Here is a 25,691-nt window from a genome sequence, read left to right on the forward strand (position 1 = left end):
TGAAATGCAAGTTAGAATTTGGAAAACTTGTCTCTATCACTCTAAGCTTGACAGCTTCCTAGTGTTTAAAGATGGTTCTGGTCAGATTGGTGTTATTACCAAATATGATTTTAAAAATTTTATAAAATGATAGGTGTTGACATTTGGATGATCTGCACTCAGTCAACCAGTATTTTTCAGACTGATCAATGCATGATGTTACAAAATCATGCATCAGTAAAAGATCCATTTAGAGTGCAAGAGACACCAGTGAATTTCAATGTATTACAGAACAAAAAGTTTATTAATATGCTTTGAGGTTTCATATGGCAACAAACCTTTACGAAATGACCACTTACTGAGTTTTGGTGTAGTATCAAAAAATACCCCCAATTATTTGAAAAGGCTATTAAAATACTCCTCCTTTTTTCAACTCCTTATTGTCTGAATCTGGATTTTCTTCATGTACTTCAATCCAAAACAACATTTACACTTGACAGAATGCAGAAACAGTTGTGAAAACCCAGCTGTCTTCTATTAAGCCAGACATTAAAGACATTTAGTACATTTTAATTTTTTTTTTGTCTTTTTAGGGCCGCACTGGCAGCATAAGGAGGTTCCCAGGCTAGGGGGTCTAATCAGAGCTGTAGCCACTAAACTACACCACAGCCACAGCAACGTCAGATCCGAGTTGTGTTTGCGACCTACACCACAACTCACCACAACGCCGGATCCTTAACCCACTGATCGAGGCCAGGGATCGAACCCACAACTCATGGTTCCTAGTTCGATTTATTTCCACTGCACCATAACAGGAACTCCCACATTTTAATTTTTAATTAAAGAATTTAAAATAGTACCGGTCTTGTCATTTTTTGTTTTGTTTTGGAAAATTGGCAATTATGTTTTTTATAAAAAATTTATATTAACATGTAATGGGACTTGTAATTTTAAAATTAATAAGGAAAATTTTAAAACAATTTTGCTTTCTAAAATGGTAAATGTCAATAGGTAAGGTTTATCCATATAAAAGATTTTTGGAGAGTTCTGTTGTGGTGGAGCGAGTTAAGGAACTTGTGTTGTCACCTCAGCAGCTCAGCTTGCTGCTGTGGTAAGGGGTTTGATCCCTGGCCTGGGAACTTCCACATGCCGTGGGTGTGGCTAAAAAATAACAAAAAAAAAGATTTTTTGATCTTTTAGTAATTCTTTTTTTTTTTTTAATAGTTTCATGCCATTGTGGTCAGAGAAGATACTTGAAATAATTTCTATATTCTTAAATTTGTTGAGGTTAGCTTTGTGCCCCAGTATGTGATCAATTCTTGAGAATGTTCCTTGTGCACTTTTTGTCTTTTTGCCATTTCTTGGGCCGCTCCCTCAGCATATGGAGGTTCCCAGGCTAGGGGTCTAATTGGAGCTGTAGCCCCCAGCCTACACCAGAGCCACAGCAACTCGGGATCCGAGCCGTGTCTGCAACCTACACCACAGCTCACGGCAACGCCGGATCCTTAACCCACTGAGCAAGGCCAGGGATCGAACCCACAACCCCGTGGTTCCTAGTCAGATTCATTAACCACTGAGCCACAACAGGAACTCCTGCTTGTGCACTTGAGAAGAATGTATATTCTGATTTTTTTGGATGTAATGTTCTGAAAATGTCAATTAAGTCTAACTTTTCTGTTGTGTCCTTTAGGATCTCTGTTGCCTTATTGATTTTCTGTCTAGAGGATCTGTCCACTGTTGTGAGTGGGGTGTTAAAGTCTCCTACTATGATTGTATTCCCCTCAATTTCTCCTTTTATGTCTGTTAGTATTTGTTGTAGATATCTGAGTGCCTCTATATTAGGGGCATATATATTGACGATTGTAATATCCTCTTCTTGAATGGATCCTTTAACCATTAAATAGTGTCCTTCTTTGTCTTTCTTTATGGCCTTGGTTTTAAAGTCTATTTTGTCTGATATGAGTATTGCAACTCCTGCTTTCCTGTCTTGTCCATTGGCATGAAATATCTTTTCCCATCCCCTCACTTTCAATCTATATGTGTCCTTTGCTCTAAGGTGAGTTTCTTGTAGGCAGCAGATCGAAGGTTTTTGCTTTTTTATCCAATCTGTCACTCTGTGTCTTTTGATTGGAGCATTTAGTCCATTGACATTTAAGGTGATTATTGATAGATACATATTTATTGCCATTTTAAACCTTGTTTTCCAGTTGACTCTATGTTTCTCTTTTCTTCTTTTTTGGGTTGGATGGTTTCCATTTATTTTATGCTTGAGTAATTTTCAGTTTTCGTGAATGTAATGTTTGGTTTTGGTTTGTGATTGCCCTTTTTTTTTTAAGCAATTTAACCCCTTCCTATATCTGCTTGCTTTTGCCTGATAGTCATATAGGCTCAGACACATCATTAAAATAAGAAAAAGAATCTATATTTTCTTACTTTCCTTCCCCACATTGTATGATTTTGATGTCTTTTTTTTTTTTTTTTTTTTTTAAGATCTTCATGTTTAGATCTGTATGCTGGCTTATTTAACTGATTGCTTTCCAATTGTGGTTTCCTCCATCCTAATACTTCTTTTTCTCTTTTTTTTCTCTCTCTCTTTTTTTGATTTAGAGAAGCTCTTTCAGTATTTCTTTTAGAATGGGTTTAGTATTGCTGTATTCTTTTAGCTTTTGTTTGTTGGAGAAATTCTTTATTTTCCCTTCTAATTTAAATGATATTCTTGCTGGATAGAGTATTCTAGGTTGCAATTTTTTTCCTTTCAGCACTTTAATGTATCTTGCCATTCCCTTCTGGCCTGTAGTGTTTCTGTAGAGAAATCCACTGATAGCCTTATGGGGGTTCCCTTATAATTAATGCTTTGCCTTTCTCTGATCTTTAGTAATTCTTAAGAGTAAAATGGAGACTTGAGACCACAAAGTTTGAAATCTGTTGGGACAGTAAAAAGAATGCTAATTTTAGAGCCATGATTTCCACAATTCCTAGATATGTAATTGTAGGAAATTACTGAAGTACACAGCATAGTGCTGAGCACATACTGTATAAAAGAGGGCATGTAAATGCCAGCCATTTGATTGATAATTTGCATACTTTAACACTATTGTGGTCTTAATAATATTGGACTGTCTTGCACTAATTTAACAAAACAGAGCTCAGTTTTGTTTAGTAAGGTAGACAACCAAAGTATCTAATTTCAGATTAAAAGTATATTTTGAAAAATTACCAGAAGGTTATTTTAAGTCTTTAGTGTCCTTTGTGTAGCCAGTTAGCTTAAGCAGCAGGCTGAGGACTGAAAAAACTAAGGGGGTAGTAGATGAAGGTTCAAAACCTGGATGCTTGAGCATTTCCTTTCATGGTACATTTGGTCAGTAAAATAAATGTGGTGTTTGGTAGATAGTAATGTTGATGATGATTATTTTGCATTTAAAATATTGAAATCAGAATTTCCCATCGTGGCTCAGCAGTTAATGAACCTGATTAGCATCCATGAGGACGTGAGTTCGATCCCTGTGCCTGCACAGTGGGTTAAGGATCCAGTGTTGCTGTGAGCTATGGTGTAGGTCACAGATGTGGCTCAGATACTGTGTTGTGGTGGCTGTGGTATAGGCCAGCAGCTACAGCTACAGTTCATCCTCTAGCCTGGGGACTTCCATATGCCATGGATGAGGCCCTAAAAAGACAAAGACAATAAGTAAATAAATAAATAAAATGTTGAAATCATAGTGTGACATTTGGCAACCTTTAAAAAAATTTTTTTTGGAGTGTAGTTCACGTACAATGTTGTGGTAGTTTCAATGTACCGACATTTGGCCTTCTTGATTGTAGTATGTATTTCTGATTATGTCTTACCTGTAAAGTGAGAGGGATTGGATTGTTGAACTCAAAGTCATTTCTAGTTTATAAATCTTTTGAAATTGTGATTCATTTGGACTTGTAATGGGAAGTTTCATTTGTAACTTCAGTAGGTACTGATGGTTTTACCCCTTCATCTATATGTTCCTGGAGGATTTAAGAAAACATAGAGTAATTATCTAGGTGCATATATGCCTTGATTTCTTCATGTATGTGCTGTGTCTAAACTCTAGTGAGTCTCCTTAATTTGTGTAGTTTACATGCTACAAAACTATAAAAAGATATAGAAGAATGCATTGTAAAAATAAAATTCCCTCCCACGCGTTTTTACCCACCTAGTTATCCTCTTTGGCAACAACTACTCTTATCAGTGCCTTGTTTTCTTTTTCTGCTACCATTTAGAACATGGTAATTTCTTTCCCTCCTGAAAGATAGAGAAGTGAATTAAAAAAAACTATTATTACCTTTTTTACTATTGGGACAAAAATGGATATTTAGAAATACATATGTTTGATTTTAATTTTTTTTTTAACTGTCAAATTTCTATCTCCAGCCTAGACTTCTCCTTGGAGTTCCAGATTTTGTAATTATCTCTGCTTGGAAATCTCAGAGATGTTTCAGAATTTACTTGTCCAAAATGGGTTTATCTTATTCCACCACCTCCTACCTGGCCATCCAGTAAATCACATCATTTAGCTGTCCAGTTCTCAGGCTTCAACATTGGGATCATCCTTTAGATCACCCCCTCATTTTACCCATATACATCCAACAGGTTATATTGAATCTGTCTACTTTCTGTCTCCACTGCTACCACTTTGAGACCAACCAATTTTTATTATTTTTTCCTCTATAATACTGTGCTAGACTCATAACTAGTCCCCCTATGTCCCTCACCATTCTATTCTCTGGTAAGAACAGTGATTTTTTTGTTTTGTTTTGTTTTAATTATAGTCAATTTACAAGGTTGTGCCAGTTTCTGTTGCATAGCAAAGTGACTCATTCATATATATATATATATACATGTATACATGTATATATATATATGTATATATATATATATACATTCCTTTTTTTTTTTTTCCCATCACAGTGTATCCTGGGAGATTGGATATAGTTCCCTGTGCTATACAGTAGGATCTCATTGCTTATCCATTTGAAACATAATGGTTTACATCTACTAACCCCAAACTCCCAGTCCATCTTACTCCCTCCCCTCTTGCCCTTGGCAACCACAAGTCTGTTTTCTATGTCTGTAAGTCTGTTTCTGTTTTGTAGATAGGGTCATTTGTGCAATATTTTAGATTCCACATATAAGTGATATCATATGATGTTTGTCTTTCTCTTTCAGATTTACTTCACTTAGTATGATAATCTCTAGTTGCATCCATGTTGCTGCAAATGGCATTATTTCATTCTGTTTTATGGCTGAGTAGTATTCCATTATATATATGTATCACATCTTAATCCATTCATCTGTTATGGACACCTAGATTGTTTCCATGTCTTAGCTATTGTGAATAGTGCTGCTATGAATGTAGGGGTGCATGTATCTTTTTTTTTTTTTTTTTTCTTTTTTGGTCGTATGTACAGCATATGGAAGTTTCTAGGCCAGGGGTTGAATCCAAGCCACAGCTGTGACCTCTGCTAAAGTTGTGGCAACACTGGATCCTTAACCCACTACTCTGGGGCAGGGATGGAACCTGTGCCCCAGTGTGACCCAAGCCACTGGGTCCTTAACCTACTGCACCATAGTGGGAGCTCCAGGTGTGCATGTATCTTTTTGAATTATAGTTTTGTCCACATATATGCCCAGGAGTGGGATTACTGGATCATATGGCAGTTTGATTTTTGGTTTTCTGTAGAACCTCCATACTGTTTACTTAGTGGTTTTTACCAATTTGCTTTCCTACTGACAGTGTAGAAGGGTTCCCTTTTCTCCATATTTGTTATTTGTAGATTTATTAATGATGGCCATTTGACTGGTGTGAGGTGGTACCTCATGGTGTTTTTGATTTATGTTTCTCTAATAATTAGTGATATTGAGCATCTTTTCATGTGCCTACTGGCTGTTCATATGTTTTCTTTGGAAAAATGTCTGTTTAGAAGTCTTCTGGCCATTTTTCAATTGTTTGTTTGTTTTTTTTGTTGTGTAGTGGCATGAGTTGATTGTATATTTTGGAGATTAAGCCCTTGTTGGTTGCATTGTTTGCAACTATTTTCTCCTATTCCATAGATTGTGGAAGTTCCTGGCCCAGGGATTGTACCCAGGCCACAGCTGTAACCAGAGCTGCAGCAGTGACAATGCAGGGTGATTCTCAGTCTGCTGAGCCCTGAGGGAACTCTGAAATTTTTCTATTATAGTTTATTACAAGATATTGAATATAATTCCTTGTGCTATACAGTAGGATCTTGTTGTTTTTCTATTTTATATGTGGTAATGTGCATTGACAGATTTTAAGTAACAATATTTATGTTTTGGGGGGATAAAAAACAAGGCTAAATATTTTAGCAGAGAGGGCTGGAAACTGAAAATTGAAATCACATGTTTGGAAAATAAGCAGAAATTCTCAAATCGAAAAATATAACAACTGAATTAAAAACCAAGTAAATGGACTTTCTAACACTTTAGATGCTGAAGACAGAATTTCTTTTATCTTTTTAGGGCTGCACCTGCAGCATATGGAGGTTCCCAGGCTAGGGGTCTAATTGGAGCTGTTGCTGCTGGCCTATGCCAGAGCCACAGCAACATGGGATCCGAGCTGCATCTTCAACCTACACCACAGCTCACGGCAACACCCTATCCTTAACCCACTGAGCGAGGCCAGGGATTGAATCTGCAACCTTATGGTTCCTAGTCGGATTTGTTTCCGCCATGCCAAGATGGGAACTCCTGAAGACAGAATCTGTTATCTTGGAAATCGTTCAAAAGAAAATATCCACAGTGAAAAATGGAAAGGGATGAAGTTCCCTAGTGGATCAGTGGGTTGAGGATCTAGCATTGTCACTGCTGTGGCATGGGTTTGATCCCTTTCCCAGGTAACCTCATATGCTGTGGGAGCAGCCAAAAAATAAGTTAAAAAAAAAAAAGAAAAACGGAAAGAGAAAGTTTTTTTTTTAAATTTAATTAGAAAGGGTAAAACAGAGTTTTATGTTAGTTGAATCCCAGGAGAAAAGAGAGAAAATGGGGCTAAAGCAATATCTGAAGAGATAATTGCTGATAATTTTGATGAAAGACACTAATTTGGATTTAAGAAGTCCAACCCAAACAGAATTAAAAAAAGGATTCCACATTGGAGTGAAATGGCTGGAGAAAAATGAAACAATTAAGTGCGGCTAGAAAAGTTACATTACTTTCAAGGGAGCAGTAGAAATTCCTATAGCTTCTCAACAAAAAAGGAAACCTTAAGACCACATAGAATACTGAAGAAAATAACCAATCAAGAATTATATACCCAGTACAATATCTTTCAAGATTGAAGTTGAACATTTAGAAACAAAACCTGAGAGAATTCGCTTACTGAAATATCAATAAAAGAAATACTGAAAGATTGTTTCATATAGAAGAAAAGTGATTCTGATAGAAGATTAGAGAGGTAGGAAGAAATAAAGAGTGATGAAAATGATAAGTAAAACTAAATGAATATTGACTCCATCAGGTAAAAATAAAAGCTCATGGGACTAGATTACAGTATACAAGTCTGGAACGACGTTAGTCTTCTAAGGTCATTGACTTGCTCTCAAGAAGGGTAATGTGCCTTTTATCATTAGACTTTGATAAACCAAAGATGCATATTGCAAACTCTAGAATTGTGCTAATAGAAATACAATGCAAGTCACATTTATAACTAAATTTTCTAATAGCCACATAAAAAGTAGGTGAGATTAATTTTAATACTGCATTTTATTTAACCTGAATTATCCAGAATATTAACATGATGAGAATATAAAACATTACTGAGATATTTTGCACTCTTGTTTTTTCATATTAAGTCTTCAAATCCAAGTAGGATTTGAATGGCACATTTCACTTCAGACTAGCCACATTTCAAATGTGCAATAACCATATGTAACTACTCTATTGGGGTAGTACATCTCTAGAATAACTCTAGGATAAAAGAATAGTAAAATTTAAAAAACGTGCTTCCAGGAGTTCCCGTCGTGGCACAGTGGTTAACAAATCTGACTAGGAACCATGAGGTTGCAGGTTCGATCCCTGGCCTTGCTCAGTGGGTTAAGGCTCGGGCATTGCCGTGAGCTGTGGTGTAGGTCACAGACGCGGCTCAAATCTGGCATTGCTGTGGCTCTGGTGTAGGCCGGTGGCTACAGCTCTGATTCGACCCCTAGCCTGGGAACCTCCATATGCCGTGGGTGTGGCCCTAGAAAAGACAAAAAAAAAAAAAAAAAAAAAAAACCAAAAAAAAAAACAACAAAAAAAAAACGTGCTTCCATTCATAGATGAAAGAACAAAATGGAATAATGAAAATAATCTTGAAGAAGGTGAGAAAAGTGATTAAAAAAGACATGAACTGGCAGGACAAATAGAAAACACCAAGCTTGATGATAAACTTAAATTGCAGTCTCTCATTAAGTAGAATATATGAGACTGGATTAAATGCTCCAGTTCAAAGACAAATATGATCTTAGTGAAAATACACCGAACCACGTGAAGTTGGAAACACAGTTGAAGTTTAACAATATATAAAGCTTGAAAGTGAGAAGTTCTTCTCTGGTGCAGCAGGTTTAGGATCCGGTATTTTTACTGCAGCAGCTTGGGTTGGTGCTGTGGTGGTTTAGTCCCTGACCTGGAAACTTCTACTTGCTGTAGGCCTGGCCAAAATAAAAAGTGAAAAATATATTCCATGTAAATATTAATTAAAAATTTTGGTGTAGTTGAATTAGGTTTTTTTGGGCCATACCTGGCCCCCTCAAAAAAAAATTAGTTGTTTTTTTTTTTTCTGGACCAGGGATTGAACCTATTCCACAGTGGTGATCTGAGCCACAGAAGTGAAAATGTCAGATCTTTAGCCACTAGACCAATAGGGAACTCCCTATGTTGGTTTTAAAGCAGAAACAACTAAGATTAAGAGAGGTGCTTCAAAATGAAAAATCATTCATTGAACCAGGAAAGTATAAGGATTTGATTTGTACTGAACGTAAGCCTGAAAATATATCAATTAAAAATTGGTAGAACTACTAGATGACATAGAAACTCTCAATTTTAGTGGGAGATTTTAACATTCCTCTTTTTTTAAACAACAAACTGATAGAAAAACAGTAAGGATATAAAAGATTTGAACACACTGGATTTAGCAGGTTTATATGAAATTCTGCATGCAAACCATGCAGGATACATATTCTTTTCAAGGATACAGAAAGCATTTACAAAAATTGACCAAATACGACAAATATGAGAATAAAGCAACTCTCAGCATGTTTCAGATTAAAGTTATACTGATCAGAGTGCAATTAAACTATAAATTATTAATAAAAATACAAATGTATATTAGGAAAATATGAAAAAAATCAAGCATCTAAGAATCCATTTCAAGAAATTAGAAAAAGAATAACTCAATTTGTTCGGTTTCCTAATTTGAGTCTGTTTTACCAAAATACCATAGAAGAAAAGAAATAAAAGATTTATTGAATTAGAAAAAATAGATATTAAGTAGCAACATGCCAAAACCTTATTCTTTAAAAATATGCACAAAATTAAAAAACTTAAGACTGATCAAAGAAAAAGAACATAAGTAACAAATGTGAATGGAAAGTGGGGCATTTTATAAACTCTAATGTCATTAGTAAATTGCAGAAGATTATTATGAACAAAATGCATGATAATAAATGACAATTTAGATGACATGGACAGAATCCTAGAGAAACTTAACTTGTCAAAACTCACACAGAAAGGAAATAGAAAATGTAAGTACTCTTATTATTAAAGACAATGAATCCAAAATAAAATGAGGCCTACTAGTACAGGCAAACATGTAGTTAAGCACACACAAATATGATGTCAAAACCAGCAATTAAGAGAAAAGGAGAGTACAAATGCAGGATACTGGAAAAGCATTTGCAATTAAGAGACTAGCAACTTAATCTTGTGTGTATAGACTGCTATATAAAAACCTCATGGTACTGTGAACCAAAAATCTGCAACAGACACACACACACACACACACACACACAAAAGCAATCCAAATACAAGACTACAGGTAGTCGTCAAACCACAAGAGAAGTGAATCGAAGAACAAAGAAAGGAAAAAAGAACAACAAAAACAAATGCAAAATAATTAACAAAATGGCAGTAAGAAATTACCTATCAATAATTATTTTAAATGTAAATGGATTAAATGCTCCAACCCAAAGACACAGACTGGCAGAATGGATATAAAAACAAGACACAAATATATGCTGTCTACAAGAGACCCATTTCAGTTCTAGGGACACTATATATAGATTGACAGTAGGAGGATGGAAAAAGATATTCCATGCAAACAGAAATCAAAGCCATCTCATATCAGACAAAATAGACTTTAGACAGTTACAAGAGAAAGACATTACATAATGATAAAAGGATCAATCCAAGAAGAAGATGTAATAGTTATAAATATATATGCACCCAACATAGCAACACCTCAGTATGTAAGGCAACTGCTAACAGCCATAAAAGGAGAAATCAACAATAACACAATAATAGTGGGAGACTTCTAACACCCCACTTAAAGCAGTAGACAGATCAGACAGACAGAAAATCAATAAGGAAACATTGGCCTTAAATGATGCACTTGACCAGATGGCCCTAATTGATATTTATTGAACATTGCATTCAAAAGCAGCATGATACACATTCTTCTCAAGCGTACATGGAACATTTTCCAGGATAGATCACATTCTGGGCCACAAATCAAGACTTGGTAAATTTCCAAAAATTGAAATCTGATATATCAAGTAACTTTTCTTATCACAGCATGATAAGACTAGCTAAAAATCAACTGTAAGGAAAACTCATAAAGCAAAAACGTGGATACTAAATAATATGTTACTGAACAACCAATGGATCACTGAAGAAATCAAAGAATAAAACAATACATAGAGACAAATTAAAACAAAAATACTGTGATCCAAAACCTGTGGGATGCAGCAAAAGCGGTTCCAAGCAGGAAATTTGTAGCAATACAAGCTTACCACAAGAAACAAGAAAAATCTCAACCTAACCTTACACCTAAAGCAACTAGAAAAAGAAGAACAAACATAACTCAAAGTGAATAGAAGGAAAGAAATAATAAAGATCAGAGCAGAAATAAATAGAGATGAAGAAAACAATATAAAAAGTAAATGAAACTAAAAGCCTATACTTTGATAAAGTCAACAAAAGTGATTAATCCTTAGCCAGAATCATCAAGGAACAAAAGGAAAGGACTCAAATCAATAAAATTAGGGAGTTCCCATTGTTGCTCAGCAATAACAAACCCAACTAGTATCCACGAGGAAGTGGGTTTGATCCCTGACCCCACTTGGGGGGTTAAGGATCCAGCGTTGCTGTGACCTGCAATGTAGGTTGCAGACATGGCTCAGGTCTGGTGTTGCTGTGGCTGTGGCATAGGCTGGCAGCTGCAGTTCTCATTTAACCAGTAGCCTGGGAATTTCTGTATGCCTTGGGTGCAGCCCTAAAAATAAAAATAAATAAAAAAAAATAGAAATGAAAAGGGGAAAGTTACAGTGAACATCACAGAAATACAACGATTGTAGGAGACAACTGCAGGCAACTGTATGTCACTAAAATGAACTACCTAGAAGAAACAGACAAATAGAAAGGTAAAATCTTCCAAAGACTGAATGAACCAGGGAGAAATAGAAATCAGACAAATCAGAAGTATTAAAATTGAAAATGTGATTTAAAAAATTCCAACAAACCAAAGTCCAGGATCGTATGACACACAGGTAAATTCTACCAGATACTTAGAGAAGATTTAACACCTATCCTTCTGAGACTATTCCAAAAAATTGCAGACTAAGGAACACTCTCAAACTTACTCTACAAGGCCACTATCACCCTGATGCCAAAACCAGACAAAGCACAAAAAAATTTGCAGGCCAGTATCACTGATGATGCAGAAATCCTCAACAAAATACTAGCAAACTGAATCCAACAGAATATTAAAAGGGTCATACACCATAATCAAGTGGGATTTATCCCAGAGATGCAAGGATTTTTTAGTATCTGCAAATCAATCAGTATGATTCACCGCATGAACAGATTGAAGAATGAAAATCATGTGATCATCTTAATAGATGGAGGAAAAACTTTTGACAAATTCCAACACTCATTTATGAAAAAAGAAAAAAAAACCCTCCAGAAAGTGGGCATAGAGGAAGTCTACCTCAACATAATAAACTCCATTTACGGGAGTTCCCATTGTGGCTCAGTGGTTAACGAACCTGACTAGTATCCATGAGGATTCAGGTTCCATCCCTGGCCTCGCTCAGTGGGTTCAGAATCTGGCATTGCCATGAGCTGTGGTGCAGGTCACAGACTTGTCTCGGCCCTAGCCTGGGAACCTCCATATGCCACAGGCGCAGCCCTAAAAAGACAAAAAGACACACTCATACACAAAAAAGCCATATATGGTAAACCTAAACTAAAATCATTCTCAATGGTGAAAAGCTGATGTAATTTCTGCTAACATCAGGAAAAAGACAAGAATGTCCACTCTCACTAATTTTATTCAACATAGTTTTGGAAGTCCTAGCCATGGCAGTCTGAGAACAAAAAGGAAATAAAAGAAATCCAGATTGTAAAAGACAAAGTAAAACTGTCCCTGTTTGCAGATGACAGCATAGATAATCTAAAAACGCTATCAGAAAACTAGAGTTCATCTATACAGTCAGTAAAGTTGTAGGATACAAAGTTAATACACAGAAATCTCTTGTGTTTCTGTATTCTAACAGTGAAAGTTCAGAAAGAGAAATTAAGGAAATAATTCCATTTACCATTGCATCAAACAGAAAAAAAAATCAAAAATATCTAGGAATAAACCTAAGGAGGCAGAAGACTTGTACTCTGAAAATACTATAAGATGCTATTGAAAGAAATTGAAGATGACACAAACAGATGGAAATATATACCATATTCTTGAATTGGAAGAATCCATACTCTCCAAGTGACTTTGCTACTCAAGCCAGTCTACAGTTTCAGTGCAATCTCTATCAAATTACTAATGGCATTTTTCACAGAAATAGAACAAAAAATTAAAAAAATGTGTATGGAAACACAAAAGATCCTGAATAGCCAAAGCAATCCTAAGAAATGAAAATGGAGCTGGAGGTATCAGGCTTCTTGTCTTCAGAATATACTGCAAAGCTTTAATTGTCAAAACAGTATGGTCCTGGCACAAAAACAAAAATGTCTATCAATGAAATAGGATAGAAAGTCTAGAAATAAACCCACACATTTAAGGTCAATTAATCTGTGTTGAAGTAGGTAAAAATATACAATGGAGAAAAAGATAGTCTCTTCAATAAGTGGTGATCAGAAAACTGGACAGCTACATTTAAAATGATGAAATTAGAACATTGTCTAACATTATACACAAAAATACAGTCAAAATGTATTAAGGATGGATACTATAAAACTCCTAGAAGAAAATGTAGAGAGAACAGTCTGACATAAATTGCAGCAATAGCTTTTCAGATCCACTTCCTGGAGTTCTTGTTGCTCAGTGGTAACAAACTTGATTAGTATCCATGAGGACACAGGTTTGATCCCTAGCCTTTCTCAGTGGGTTAAGGATCTGGCATTGCCATGAGCTGTGGTGTAGGTCACAGACGTGGCTTGGATCTAGCATTACTGTGGCTGTGGTGGTGTAGGCCTGTGGCTACTGCTCCAATTCGACCCCTAGCCTGGGAACTTTGTTGCTGAAGCAATGCTATAAAGACAAAACAAACACAAACAAGCAAACAAAGCAAAAAACAAACAAACAAACAAACAAACCCAAAATAAACGATCAAAAAATAGATCCACTTCCTAGAGTAATGAAAATTAAAAGTATATATATATATATATATACACACACACACAAATGGGACCTAATTAAACTTAATGTTGTTGCACAGCAAAAGAATGCATAAACAAAATGAAAAGACAGCCCCCAGAATGGGAGAAAATATTTGCAAATGAAGCAGTAAACAAGGGGTTAATCTCCAAATATACAAACAACTCATGCTGCTCGATATATGAAAAACAAACAAACCCAGTCAAACCATGGGCCAAAGATCCAAATCGACATTTCTCCAGAGAGGACAGACAGATGGCCACCCCAGCCCACAAGAATAGATGCTCAACATTGCTAATTATTAAAAAAATACAAATCAAAACTACTCTGAGGTACCACTTACACCAGCCAGAATGACCATCATCAAAAAGTCAAAACAGAACCCTCCTGCAGTGTTTGTTGGAGTGTTAATTGGTACAGCCACTATGCAAAACAGTGTGGAGGGTCCTCAAAGAACTAAAAATGGAACTACCCTATGATCCTGCAATCCCACTCTTAGGCATCTATCCAGAGAAAACCATAATTCAAAAAGATATATGCTTCCCAATGTTCATTTCTGCACTGTTTATAATAGCCAAGCCATGGAAACAATGTAAATGTCCCTTAACAGAGGAATGGATAAAGAAGATGTGGTACATATATACAATGAATATTACTCAGCCATAAAAAAAGAAATGAAATAATGCTATTTGCAGCAGCATGGATGGATTTGGAGATTATCATGCTAAATGAACTAAGTCAAACAGTGACAGACAAACATCATTTGATAACAATTATGTATGGAATCTAAAAAAGGATACAAATGAATTTATTTGCAGAACAGAAACAGTCTTGCAAACGTTGAAAACAAACTTATGGTTACCAGAGGGAACAGATGGCAGGGAAGAGTGGACTGGCGGCTTGGGATTGGCACATGCTGACTGGCCAAGGGGAACCTGCTGTATAGCACAGGGAACTCTACCAATATTCTGTGATAATGTATATGGGAAAAGAATCTGAAAATGAGTGGGTGTGTGTTTATGTGTAACTAAATTGTTGTACAGTAGGAGTTATCACAACATTGTAAATCAACTATACTTGAGTAAACCTTCAAAAAATGAAAAAAGATAACCAACAAGAACAGCAGCAACAACAAAGGAAATTGAAATTTATATACGTGGATTTCTTGTTTTCTCTAGCTTTATCAGAAACAAAATGTATTTTGTTTAGAATAACAAGGTACTGTGCATTTTGAGACATAAGAAATTATCATTGCAACATACTGTATTTTTTTAAATTGAGGTATAATTGACATAACAATGTTTTATTAGTTTCAGGTGTATAATACAGTGATTTTATATTTGTATACGGTGAAATGATCACCACAAGATGTCTGGTTAACATCCATCATCATACATAGTTCAAAATACTTTTTTTTGGTTGTGATGAGAACTTTTAAGATCTACTCTTAGCAACTTTCAAATATGCAACATATAATACTGCTAACTGTAGTAGCCATGCTGTACTTTATATCCCCATGACTTATTTTTTTAACTGAAAGTTTGTAGCTTTTGATTGCCTTCACCCTTTTCACCCATCATGCACTTTCCACCTTTGGCATCCAACAATCTGATCTCAGTGTGTGTGTATGATATTATATATTATTTATATTTTATATATATATATTTTTAAAGATTCCACATTTGCATTAGATTATATGATACTGGTCTTTATCTGACTCTCTTCATTTAGTATAATGTGTTCAAGATCCATCCATATTGTACATGGTAAGATTTCATTCTTTTTTAATGGCTGAATAATATTCCACTGTATGTATATAAATACATAAAACATATACATGTATAATATATCTGCTTGTGAGTCTGCTTCCTGGTCTCTGGCCTGGTGGCTCATCTAAGGCTTCTGCCCTGATCCCAGTCAGGTCAGTGCCCTGGGGGGTGCTCTGTGTTTGGAATATTTACTGGAAGGTCTGCCTCTCTACAGTCACCATGGTGCATGCTGGCCTCAGGTGGCTCTGCTGCTGCTCTGACCTAATGAAAGCTCAGAGCTAGGGGCCACTGTAGATTGCTTCTAGGCAATCAGAAAGCATTATTCAGCCATTAAAAAGAATGAAATCTTGCCATCTAGCTGCCCTGCCAACAGCTAGGGATTGGTCTCTAGTCCTGATGGGTAGGCCTGGGGACTTGGCAGAATTCACAGGATTGGGGAACCCTTAATATGAATTGCAGTTATTTTTAATAAAAGGGGCATTTGCAATAAGAATATATACATTTTTATATTATATATAAATAATTATATTTTGGTAATATATATACACAAACAGCGGAATATTTTATATATATCTACACACACCACATTTTATTTATTCATTAATTTGTCGATATTCACTTAGGTTGTTTCCATATCTTGGCTATTGTAAATAATGCTGTAATGAACATGGAAGTGCATATATTTTTTCCAGTTAGTGTTTTCATTTTCTTTTATTTATTAAAACTTGAAGACTGGGGTTGGATCCTATTGATATTTGTGAGCAAGTATGGGTATATAGGAGGTATTTAAGTTGTGTGCTGAATGAACAAAGAATAGTATAATAGAAAAATTAGAAGCAAAGGAATCTGAAATCTGTTTGGAGAAGAAATTCCAAAAGCAAAATGGATTATCTTTTATGGGGGTTGGCATTTGGGGGAGAGGAGTAGGATACATTGTGTTTAGAAACCATAGCATCTTCTAACTTTGACTTGGCCACATAAGCAGGTTCATTTTATAGTTACATTATTTTTGCTTAAAATCATTCTGAAATTTGAAGGAGCTAAAACCACTTTTAAATGATTTTTCCAATGTTTTTACACTAATTAAAAAACTTTTTTTAATTTTAGGAAACACTCCTTTACATCTTGCTGTGATGCTAGGAAATAAAGGTTAGTAAATATTTTCTTTTTTTGTTTAATTTCACCCATGGATTATCAGTTTAAAAATTTTAAGATGAGTTTTATGTTTTGAGTTAAAAAAAAAAATCACCTGATTATTTGATGTGCTAATTGAGTTTAGGATTCAGTATATTAAGAATCACAAATCCTTTGTCTTTTTCCATAGCACTTTTTTTCAAAGAGTTATTGGAAGTCTTGTACTAACCTTATGCCTTTTGAAACTTTTTTTTCCTTTTTTTTTTTAGGGCCTTGTGTGAGGCATATGGAAGTTCCCAGGCTAGGGGTCAAGTCAGAGCTGTAGCTGCTGGCCTACACCACAGCCATAGCAGTGCCAGATCTGAGCTGTGTCTGCAGTCTACACCATAACTCATGACAACGTCAGATTCTTAACCCATTGAGCGAGGCCAGGAATTGGACCCGCGTCCTCATGGATATTAGTTGGATTCGTTACCACTGAGCCACTATGGGAACTCCAAAACTTTTTTTTTCTTTTTTGAACATTTTATCAAGCAAGTGTTCATAATTTCAGGAGATTCTTACTTCCAAATATTAAGTTTTATTAATTATTGTAATACTTTTAAAATTCAGGATTTCTTTAATATGGACTGTTTTGTATATCTAAACTCCTAAGTCTAGGCTTTTTATTGTAGATAATTATAAAAACTTAGTACTTGTTTATTTTTCAAAATAGGTAAAGAAAGAAAACCAACTTATATACAGGGGATTTAAAAGATCTACTTTTTTTTTTTTTTTTTTGTCTTTTGTTGTTGTTGTTGCCATTTCTTGGGCCGCTCCCGCGGCATATGGAGGTTCCCAGGCTAGGAGTTGAATCAGAGCTGTAGCCACCCGCCTACGCCAGAGCCACAGCAACGCGGGATCCGAGCCGGTCTGCAACCTACACCACAGCTCACGGCAACGCCGGATCGTTAACCCACTGAGCAAGGGCAGGGACCGAACCTGCAACCTCATGGTTCCTAGTCGGATTCGTTAACCACTGCGCCACGACGGGAACTCCCTAAAAGATCTACTTTTTAAGGCTATTTCTAGATGCAATAAAATCTTAGTTATCTGGATTCCTAGTAATCCTGGAAAGTGAGGATTCCAGACAGCTGACTGACAACCTTTCAAGTTTTATATATATATAAAAAAAGAAAAAAAAGGAATACAGAGGAAGAATATTTAATTTAGCAGGAATATGGGCAAGGCAGACCATGATAGTCTTCTCTAGAATAGCTACCTTGGTAAAAAGATATCAGATGTAGTTGGCTAAATTTTAAATTTGATCACTAAAAACTTATGCTTTCTTTTTTTTCTTTTCTTTTTTCTTTTTTTGTCTTTTTGCTATTTCTTTGGGCCGCTCCCACGGCATATGGAGGTTCCCAGGCTAGGGGTACAATCAGAGCTGTAGCCGCCAGCCTACGCCAGAGCCACAGCAACGCGGGATCCGAGCCGCGTCTGCAACCTACACCACAGCTCACGGCAACGCCGGATCGTTTACCCACTGAGCAAGGGCAGGGACCGAACCCGCAACCTCATGGTTCCTAGTCAGATTCGTTAACCACTGCGCCACGACGGGAACTCCTGGTAGATTTTTTTTTTTTTTTTTTTTTTTAGTGCTTTATACATATTTATTAATTTAACTCAACAATCATGTGAGGCAGTTACTATCATTATCCCCACTTTACAGATGAAAAAAGCTCTGAGAAGTTAAGCAACTTTTCCAGAGTAAAGTGGCAGTTTTTAAAATTTTTTTATCTTTTTGCCTTTTCTAGGGCTGCTCCCGCAGCATATGGAAATTCCCAGGCTAGGGGTCTAATTGGAGCTGTAGCCACCGGAGCCATAGCAATGCAGGATCCGAGCCACGTCTGCGACCTACACCACAGCCCACGCCCACAGCAACGCCGGATCCTTAACCCACTGAGCAAGGCCAGGGATCCAACCCTCAACCTCATGGTTCCTAGTTGGATTCGTTAACCACTGTGCCACGACGGGAACTCCGTAAAGTGGCCGTTTTGACTTGAACTTGGAGTATCTTATTTCAGACCTTGGATTCCTATTTATAATGCTGAACTGCCTTGCTCTTTTCACTGTGAACCATTCAAAAAGGAAATGATCTAAATCAAAGTTAGCTAATATGCAACATGCTTCCCTTCTGTTTTCATGGCAGACATAGTTAATTGGATGCCAAGTCTGATTGCTGTTCTATATTTAGTATTTTAATAGTAAATATGGATTTAAGAGGATTTGACTATGGAATGAACATATTTACCATCTTAGGTCTCTTTGTTCTAATTTTAGGTGGAGGTATTTTTATGCTTCATCACAGGATTATATCAGCCTATCCAAAATGTGTTTCACAGAACATTAATTTCGTGGGATGTTGATAAGTGTTTAGAGGAAAATAGTGTTTCCAGGTCAACTTGGTTTGGAAAATAGCAGGGTAATAAGTATTAAGCAGTTTTCTTTATTGTGGGCCTTCTCTAGAACTTTGTTATACTAATATTCATTCTTTCTGAATTGGAGCCTTCTGTTGGATATACAGTTACTGTTCCCAACAATTATTTGATATTATCTCTTTTTCACAAGTATCTTTCTTGTGTTTTTTTTTTTTTTTTTCTTCTTTTTATGGCTGCACCTGGGGCATATGGAAGTTCCCAGGCTAGGGGTTGAATCAGAGCTGTAGCTGGCTGCCACAGCCATAGCAACACTAGATCCAAGCCACGTCTGCGACCTACACCACAGCTCATGGCAGTGACGGATCTTTAACCCACTGAGTGAGGCCAGGGATCGAACCCGCATCCTCTTGGATATTAGTTGGGTTTGTACCACTGAGCCACAACAGGAACTCCTCTTTTTCACAAGTATCTTGAGAGACTAGAGTTCTATGGAACATATTTTCTGAAACACTTAGATGATTCACCATCTGCAAACAATACCAGTATTTGCTCTTCCTGTGTCCTTTTCATGTGGAGTAGATATAGCTATTAATATACTGATCAATTGGTAATTTTCCATTTACATTTTTCCATGTGTTCTTTTTTGCTTTTTTATTTTTGGCCTTTTAATATTTTGATATTTGATTATTCAAGAGTGAGATTGATATATGTAGTGGAAGATAAAATATCTACCTTATATTTAAATCTATAAATTACTTTTAGGAGTTCCCGTTGTCGCTAAGTAGTTAATGAATCCGACTAGGAACCATGAAGTTGAGGGTTGGATCCCTGGCCTCACTCAGTGGGTTAAAGATCTGGTATTACCCTGAGCTGCGGTGTAGGTTGCAGGCGAGGCTTGGTTTCCACATTGCTGTGGCTCTGGCTTAGGCCAGCAGCAATAGCTCCGATTCGACCCCTAGCCTGGGAACCTCCACATGCCATGGGTGCGGCTCTAGAAAAGACAAAAAGACCAAATAAATAAATAAATAAATAACTTTTACATTATACCATTGTTTGGCCTCTTCCATTTATTCTCTTTTGTCTTCTCTTTTAGAGATTTAAACCTTTAATGATATCATTGTTGAAGGGGACTTTATTTTTTTGTGTGTCTTTTTTGTCTTTTTAGGGCCGTACTTGCGGCATATGGAGGTTCCCAGGCTAGGGGTCTAATCAGAGTGTTGCTGCTGGCCTATGCCACAGCCACAGCAATGCGGGATCTGAGCCGCATCTGTGACCTACACCAGAGCTCACGGCAACGCTGGATCCTTAACCCACTGAGCGAGGCCAGGGTGGAACCCAAAACCTCATGGTTCCTAGTAGGATTCGTTTCCGCTGCTCTACGATGGGAACTCCATATCATGAAATACTTAAAAGTCTTTAGCTATCTATCCATGTTTATGTTCCCCAACTTCTTTATTTATGCACACATACACATATTTATATAAAACCCTATGGTTGGTTTCCTTAGGAGTAGATCCATTTTATTTATTTTAAAAAATTCTTTTTAGATGGTCTGTCATCTTCTCTCCTTATTAACTCCCTTCTACCATTAAACCTAGTAACCCATGTTAACAGGCCTGCTAGATATTCTTCCATAGTTTTCTTCATGCTTATTATTTTATACAATATGTGTCTATATCTGAACACACACTCATGGTTTTTTAACTATTCCTTTTGTAAAAATGTGGTGCTAATACACTTCTGCATTGAGCATAAATATTATATCATTTATCAGTACAATGTAGACATTTCTTTCAGTCTGTTGAAATGGCTTAAATTTATTTCTATTTTTTTCTCTTTTTTTTTGGCTTTTCTAGGGCCTCACCTGTGGCACATGGAGGTTCCCAGGCTAGGAGTCTAGTTGTAGCTGTAGCTGCCAATCTATACCAGAGCCACAGCAACGCGTGACCTGAGCCGCATCTGTGACCTACACCACAGCTCACGGCTAAGCTGGATCCTTAACCCACTGAGCAAGGCCAGGGATCAAACCCACAACCTCATGGTTCCTAGTCAGATTCATTAACCACTTAGCCACAGCGGGAACTCCCTATTTCTATTTTTAACATTTGTCATTTTTTCTTTCAATGCTTTCTTATGAATAATTTTAAATATGCAGAGACACTGAGAGATTACCACAACATTCAGATACTCTCTACCTACCTTTAATAGTTGTTATTTTATCATATTTGCTTTATCTTAGTGTATTATATATTTAATATTTTTACTGTACCATTTGAAAACTATATGTAGCCATCATGACATTTTACACCAAATACTTCATCATGTATTTCTAATAAGGATATTTTCCTTTATAACCACCATATCATTATCACACCTCAGAAAAATAGTAATTTCGTTATAATATCTAATCATATTTGATTTTTTTTCATTTGTTCCAAAATGTCTTTTACGGGTTATTCATATTGAATCAAGATCTGATTGAAGTTCATTCATTATATTTGGTTATTATGTCTCAGATAATCTAGAAAAGATTACCTACCTTTCCCCCTGTCTTTTGAACCTGACATTTTTTTTTTGTATGTGAAAGGCTTTAAACAATTTTTTTTTTTGTATAGACCCAACTTTTTGAAGTATCTTGCCCAGTTAATTTGTATGTCTCCCATCTTAGTTTTGCCTGATTATTTTCTCATGATGTTATCTAATTTGTTTCATATATCTTTTCTATAAATCAAAAATTAGCTATAGAAGCTTGATTAGATTCAGATTAAACATTTCTGAAAGAATACTGCATAGGTGAAGTTAAGAACTTTGTATTGCATCATATTAGTAAACATATATGTAATTTTAAGTTATCCCACTACTACTGTCACTAAATTTTGATCACATGTTTTGAGATGATAATCTCCAGTTTTCTCCATGTAAAGGAATAGTTTTCTCTTTATTACATCAGCCTGTGATGATACTTAGTCATACACACACACACACACACACACACACACACACGTATATATATTCTCTTTCCTAGCTTTTTACCTAGTGGCTTTAGCTTTCATTGAGGACTTTACCTATATCAGTGATTACATTGGGGTTATGTTCTGCTGATTTTATAGTTTTATCATATATTCTATATTAGCTATCATTCTTCTGTAAGGAACTCATTGCCTTCTTATTTTTTTATTTTTTATTTTTTTGCCTTCTTATTTTTTGATGTCATTCTGAGTCTATCAATTATTTTTTGTTTAATTTTTTTTTTTTTTCTTTTCGATGCTCAGTTTCTCAGATTTGGCCAGTGGCTGGTCATTCAAGTGAATCCTTTGTCCTTCTGACTCTCTTTTAAAAAAAATGCCTACATATTACTCCAGGAGTGTAGAAGCATTATACTTTAGTCAGTCATTACCCCATTATGGATATTCATATTTACATTATAAATAATGCTAAAATAAACACTCTTGTATATATATTCTTGTATACAACCAGCGTACTTTCTTAAACCTCTTTGTAAAATTTCTGTATTTATTTTACTTTATTCTAATATAATTTCCTAGTAGGATAGATACTCCTTCTATTACTAGTAATAGTACTAAAATAGTGCCATTCTTACTCCACCTCAGCTCACTTGCTTTATATTACAACTGTCATAACAACCTTGTTTCCTTCAGAGTACTTATCATTATTTGTTTTGTTTTGGCTTTTTACTTATTATATTTTAACGTAAGATGTGAGTTATCTGATAGCAAGATCTCATCTTCTCACTGATATCTAGGACCTAGTACTTAGAAATGGCAAATAATGGGTACTAGGTAAATATTTGGTATAAGACTGAATGAGTGAATCATTCATCTAGGGAATTTATTTTTTTTTATTTTTTTATTTTTTTTGTCTTTTTGCTATTTCTTGGGCCGCTCCCGTGGCACATGGAGGTTCCCAGGCTAGGGGTCAAATTGGAGCTGTAGCTGCCGGCCTACGCCAGTGCCATAGCAACGCAAGATCCGAGCTGCATCTGCAACCTACACCACAGCTCACTGCAATGCCGGATTGTTAACCCACTGAGCAAGGGCAGGGACCGAACTCGCAACCTCATGGTTCCTAGTCGGATTCGTTAACCACTGCGCCACGAGGGGAACTCCCATCTAGGGAATTTAAATTGGATAGTCATTGTAAATTTCCCATGAGCCCTCAGTTTCAAATGTTTTTCTGCCTTTTATTATGCTTTTTATTTTGTTTAATTTTTTTTTTTTTTTTTTTGCTTTTTTTAAGGGCCACATGTGCAGCATATGCAAGTTCCCAGGCTAGGAGCTGAATCACAGCTACAGCTGCTGGCTTACCCCACAGCCACTGGCCTACCCTACAGCCACAGTAACAAAAGATCCCAGCTGCGTCTGAGACCTACACCACAGTTCATGGCAATGCCAGATACTTAACCAACTGAACAAGGCCGTGGATCGAACCCACATTCTCCTGGATACTAGTTGGATTTGTTACTGCTGAGCCACAACAGGAACTCCTTTTTTTTTTTTTGCCTTTTTAGGGCCTCACCCATGGCATGTGGAGGTTCCCAGGCTAGGGGTCAAATTGGAGCTGTAGTTGCTGGCCTACGCCACAGCCACAGCAACTCAGGATCCAAGCTGAATCTGTGACCTACAGCACAGCTCATAGCAACACTGGATCCTTAACCCACTGAGAGAGGCCAGGGATCGAACCCAAGTCCTTATGGATACTATTCAGGTTCATTAACCACTGAGCCACGACAGAACTCCAGCTTTTTATTTTTAATTAAAAGAAAAATTTCTAGGAGTTCCCGTCATGGCACGGCAAAAACGAAACTGACTAGGATCCATGAAGACACAGGTTCGATCCCTGACCTCGCTCAGTAGATTAAGGATCTGGCATTGCCATGAGCTGTGGTGTAGGTCTCAGATGTGGCTCGGATTCCGCATTGCTGTGGTGTAGCAATTCCACCCCTAGCCTGGGAACCTCCATATGCTGCAGATGTGGCCCTAAAAAAATAATGAAAAAAATTCCTCAACCTATAAGGGTTTTTACCTTAGACTTTTTTTTTCTTTTGTAGAAAACTTTTATCCATGTCATGATGTATCATGTTAGTTCTTATTTTAAGACTCAGTTCAGATTACAAGTATCCCCAATGTTAAATGTTGGAAATGTCCCAGCCACTGGAGCTGGGAAGAGTAAATATTATATAAACAAAACAATTGAAACCACAAAATCCATTGATGAAGTACTACGTAAGTTTTCCTTGAATAACTGGAAATGTTGAGAGCAGTGTTTTATACCCACTACTCCTGAACTTATTAGCCAGGATCCAAGAGGCCTGAGATCCCTCATTGCATCCTGAGATATCCCTTGTTTTGGGAACTTGTTCTGAGCATAGATTTTTTTTCTTAAATGTAATTATTCTGTCTCTGTGGCGTAGTCTTCAGTATTCTCCTTAAATTTCTCTGGGTGACTGTGCCTGGGCTAGGTGGTGAGCCAAGTATACCTTAGACCTTTTTTTGATTAGAAGACGTCCACATATGTCTTGTAACCATAAACAAGTTTTTGCCCTTTTTGGTTTTTTTATGAACTAAACAAAATTGTAAAATTTGAAAAATAAGAGTTTATGGAAACATTAGTGATCCTTTTTAAAAATAACTTTTTTTTTCCCCCTGAAATAAATAATGAGCTTTCCATTTGACCTTACAGACATACAAATCCTCTTTTGGGTCTTATAGTAGGAATTTTTTTTAATAATGATTTTTATTTTTTCCATTATAGCTGGTTTACAGTGTTCTGTCAATTTTCTACTGTACAGCAAAGTGACCCAGTCACACGTACATGTATACATTCTTTTTTCTCACATTATCATGTTCCATCATAAGTGACTAGATATAGTTCCCAGTGCTATACAGCAGGATCTCATTGCTTATGCATTCCAAAGGCAATAGTTTGCATCTGTTAACCCCAAGTTCCCAGTCCATCCCTCTCCCTCCCCCTCCCCTTGGCAACCACAAGTCTGTTCTCCATGACCATGAGTTTCTTTTCTGTGGAAAGGTTCATTTGTGCTGTATATTAGATTCCAGATATGAGTGATATCATATGGTATTTGTCTTTCTCTTTCTGACTTACTTAGTATGAGAGTCTCTAGTCCCTTCCATGTTGCTGCAAATGGCATTATTTTATTCTTTTTATGGCTGAGTAGTATTCCATTGTGTATATATACCTCATCCTCTTAATCTGAGATAGTAGGAATTTTAATGTAAATTATTCTTGAGGTTCTTGGGTTATCTTTGAGAGTATGGAAACATTCTCAAAATACCCTTGGGGGAGTTCCTATCATGGCTCAGTGGTTAATGAACCTGACTAGTATTCATGGGGATGTGGGTTCAATCCCTGGCCTTGCTCAGTGGGTTAAGGATCCAGCATTGCCATGATCTGTGGTATAGGTCACAGACGCAGCTCAGATCCTGCGTTGCTGTGGCTGTGGCATAAGCCAG

The 25,691-nt window shown here is 36.4% G+C and overlaps 1 protein-coding gene across 1 annotated transcript in view; it reads left to right on the forward strand.

The window, feature by feature from the left end:
- Window positions 1–25,691, forward strand: part of ANKRD13C (ankyrin repeat domain 13C) — a 99,710-nt gene that overhangs the window by 11,457 nt on the left and 62,562 nt on the right. The window contains exon 2 of the mRNA XM_003127927.5: window positions 16,754–16,795. Coding sequence (XP_003127975.1) covers window positions 16,754–16,795 — 42 coding nt within the window. The remainder of the gene's footprint in view (window positions 1–16,753; window positions 16,796–25,691) is intronic.

This window comes from Sus scrofa, chromosome 6 (genome assembly GCF_000003025.6).
Source record: "Sus scrofa isolate TJ Tabasco breed Duroc chromosome 6, Sscrofa11.1, whole genome shotgun sequence".
Taxonomy (NCBI): domain Eukaryota; kingdom Metazoa; phylum Chordata; class Mammalia; order Artiodactyla; family Suidae; genus Sus; species Sus scrofa.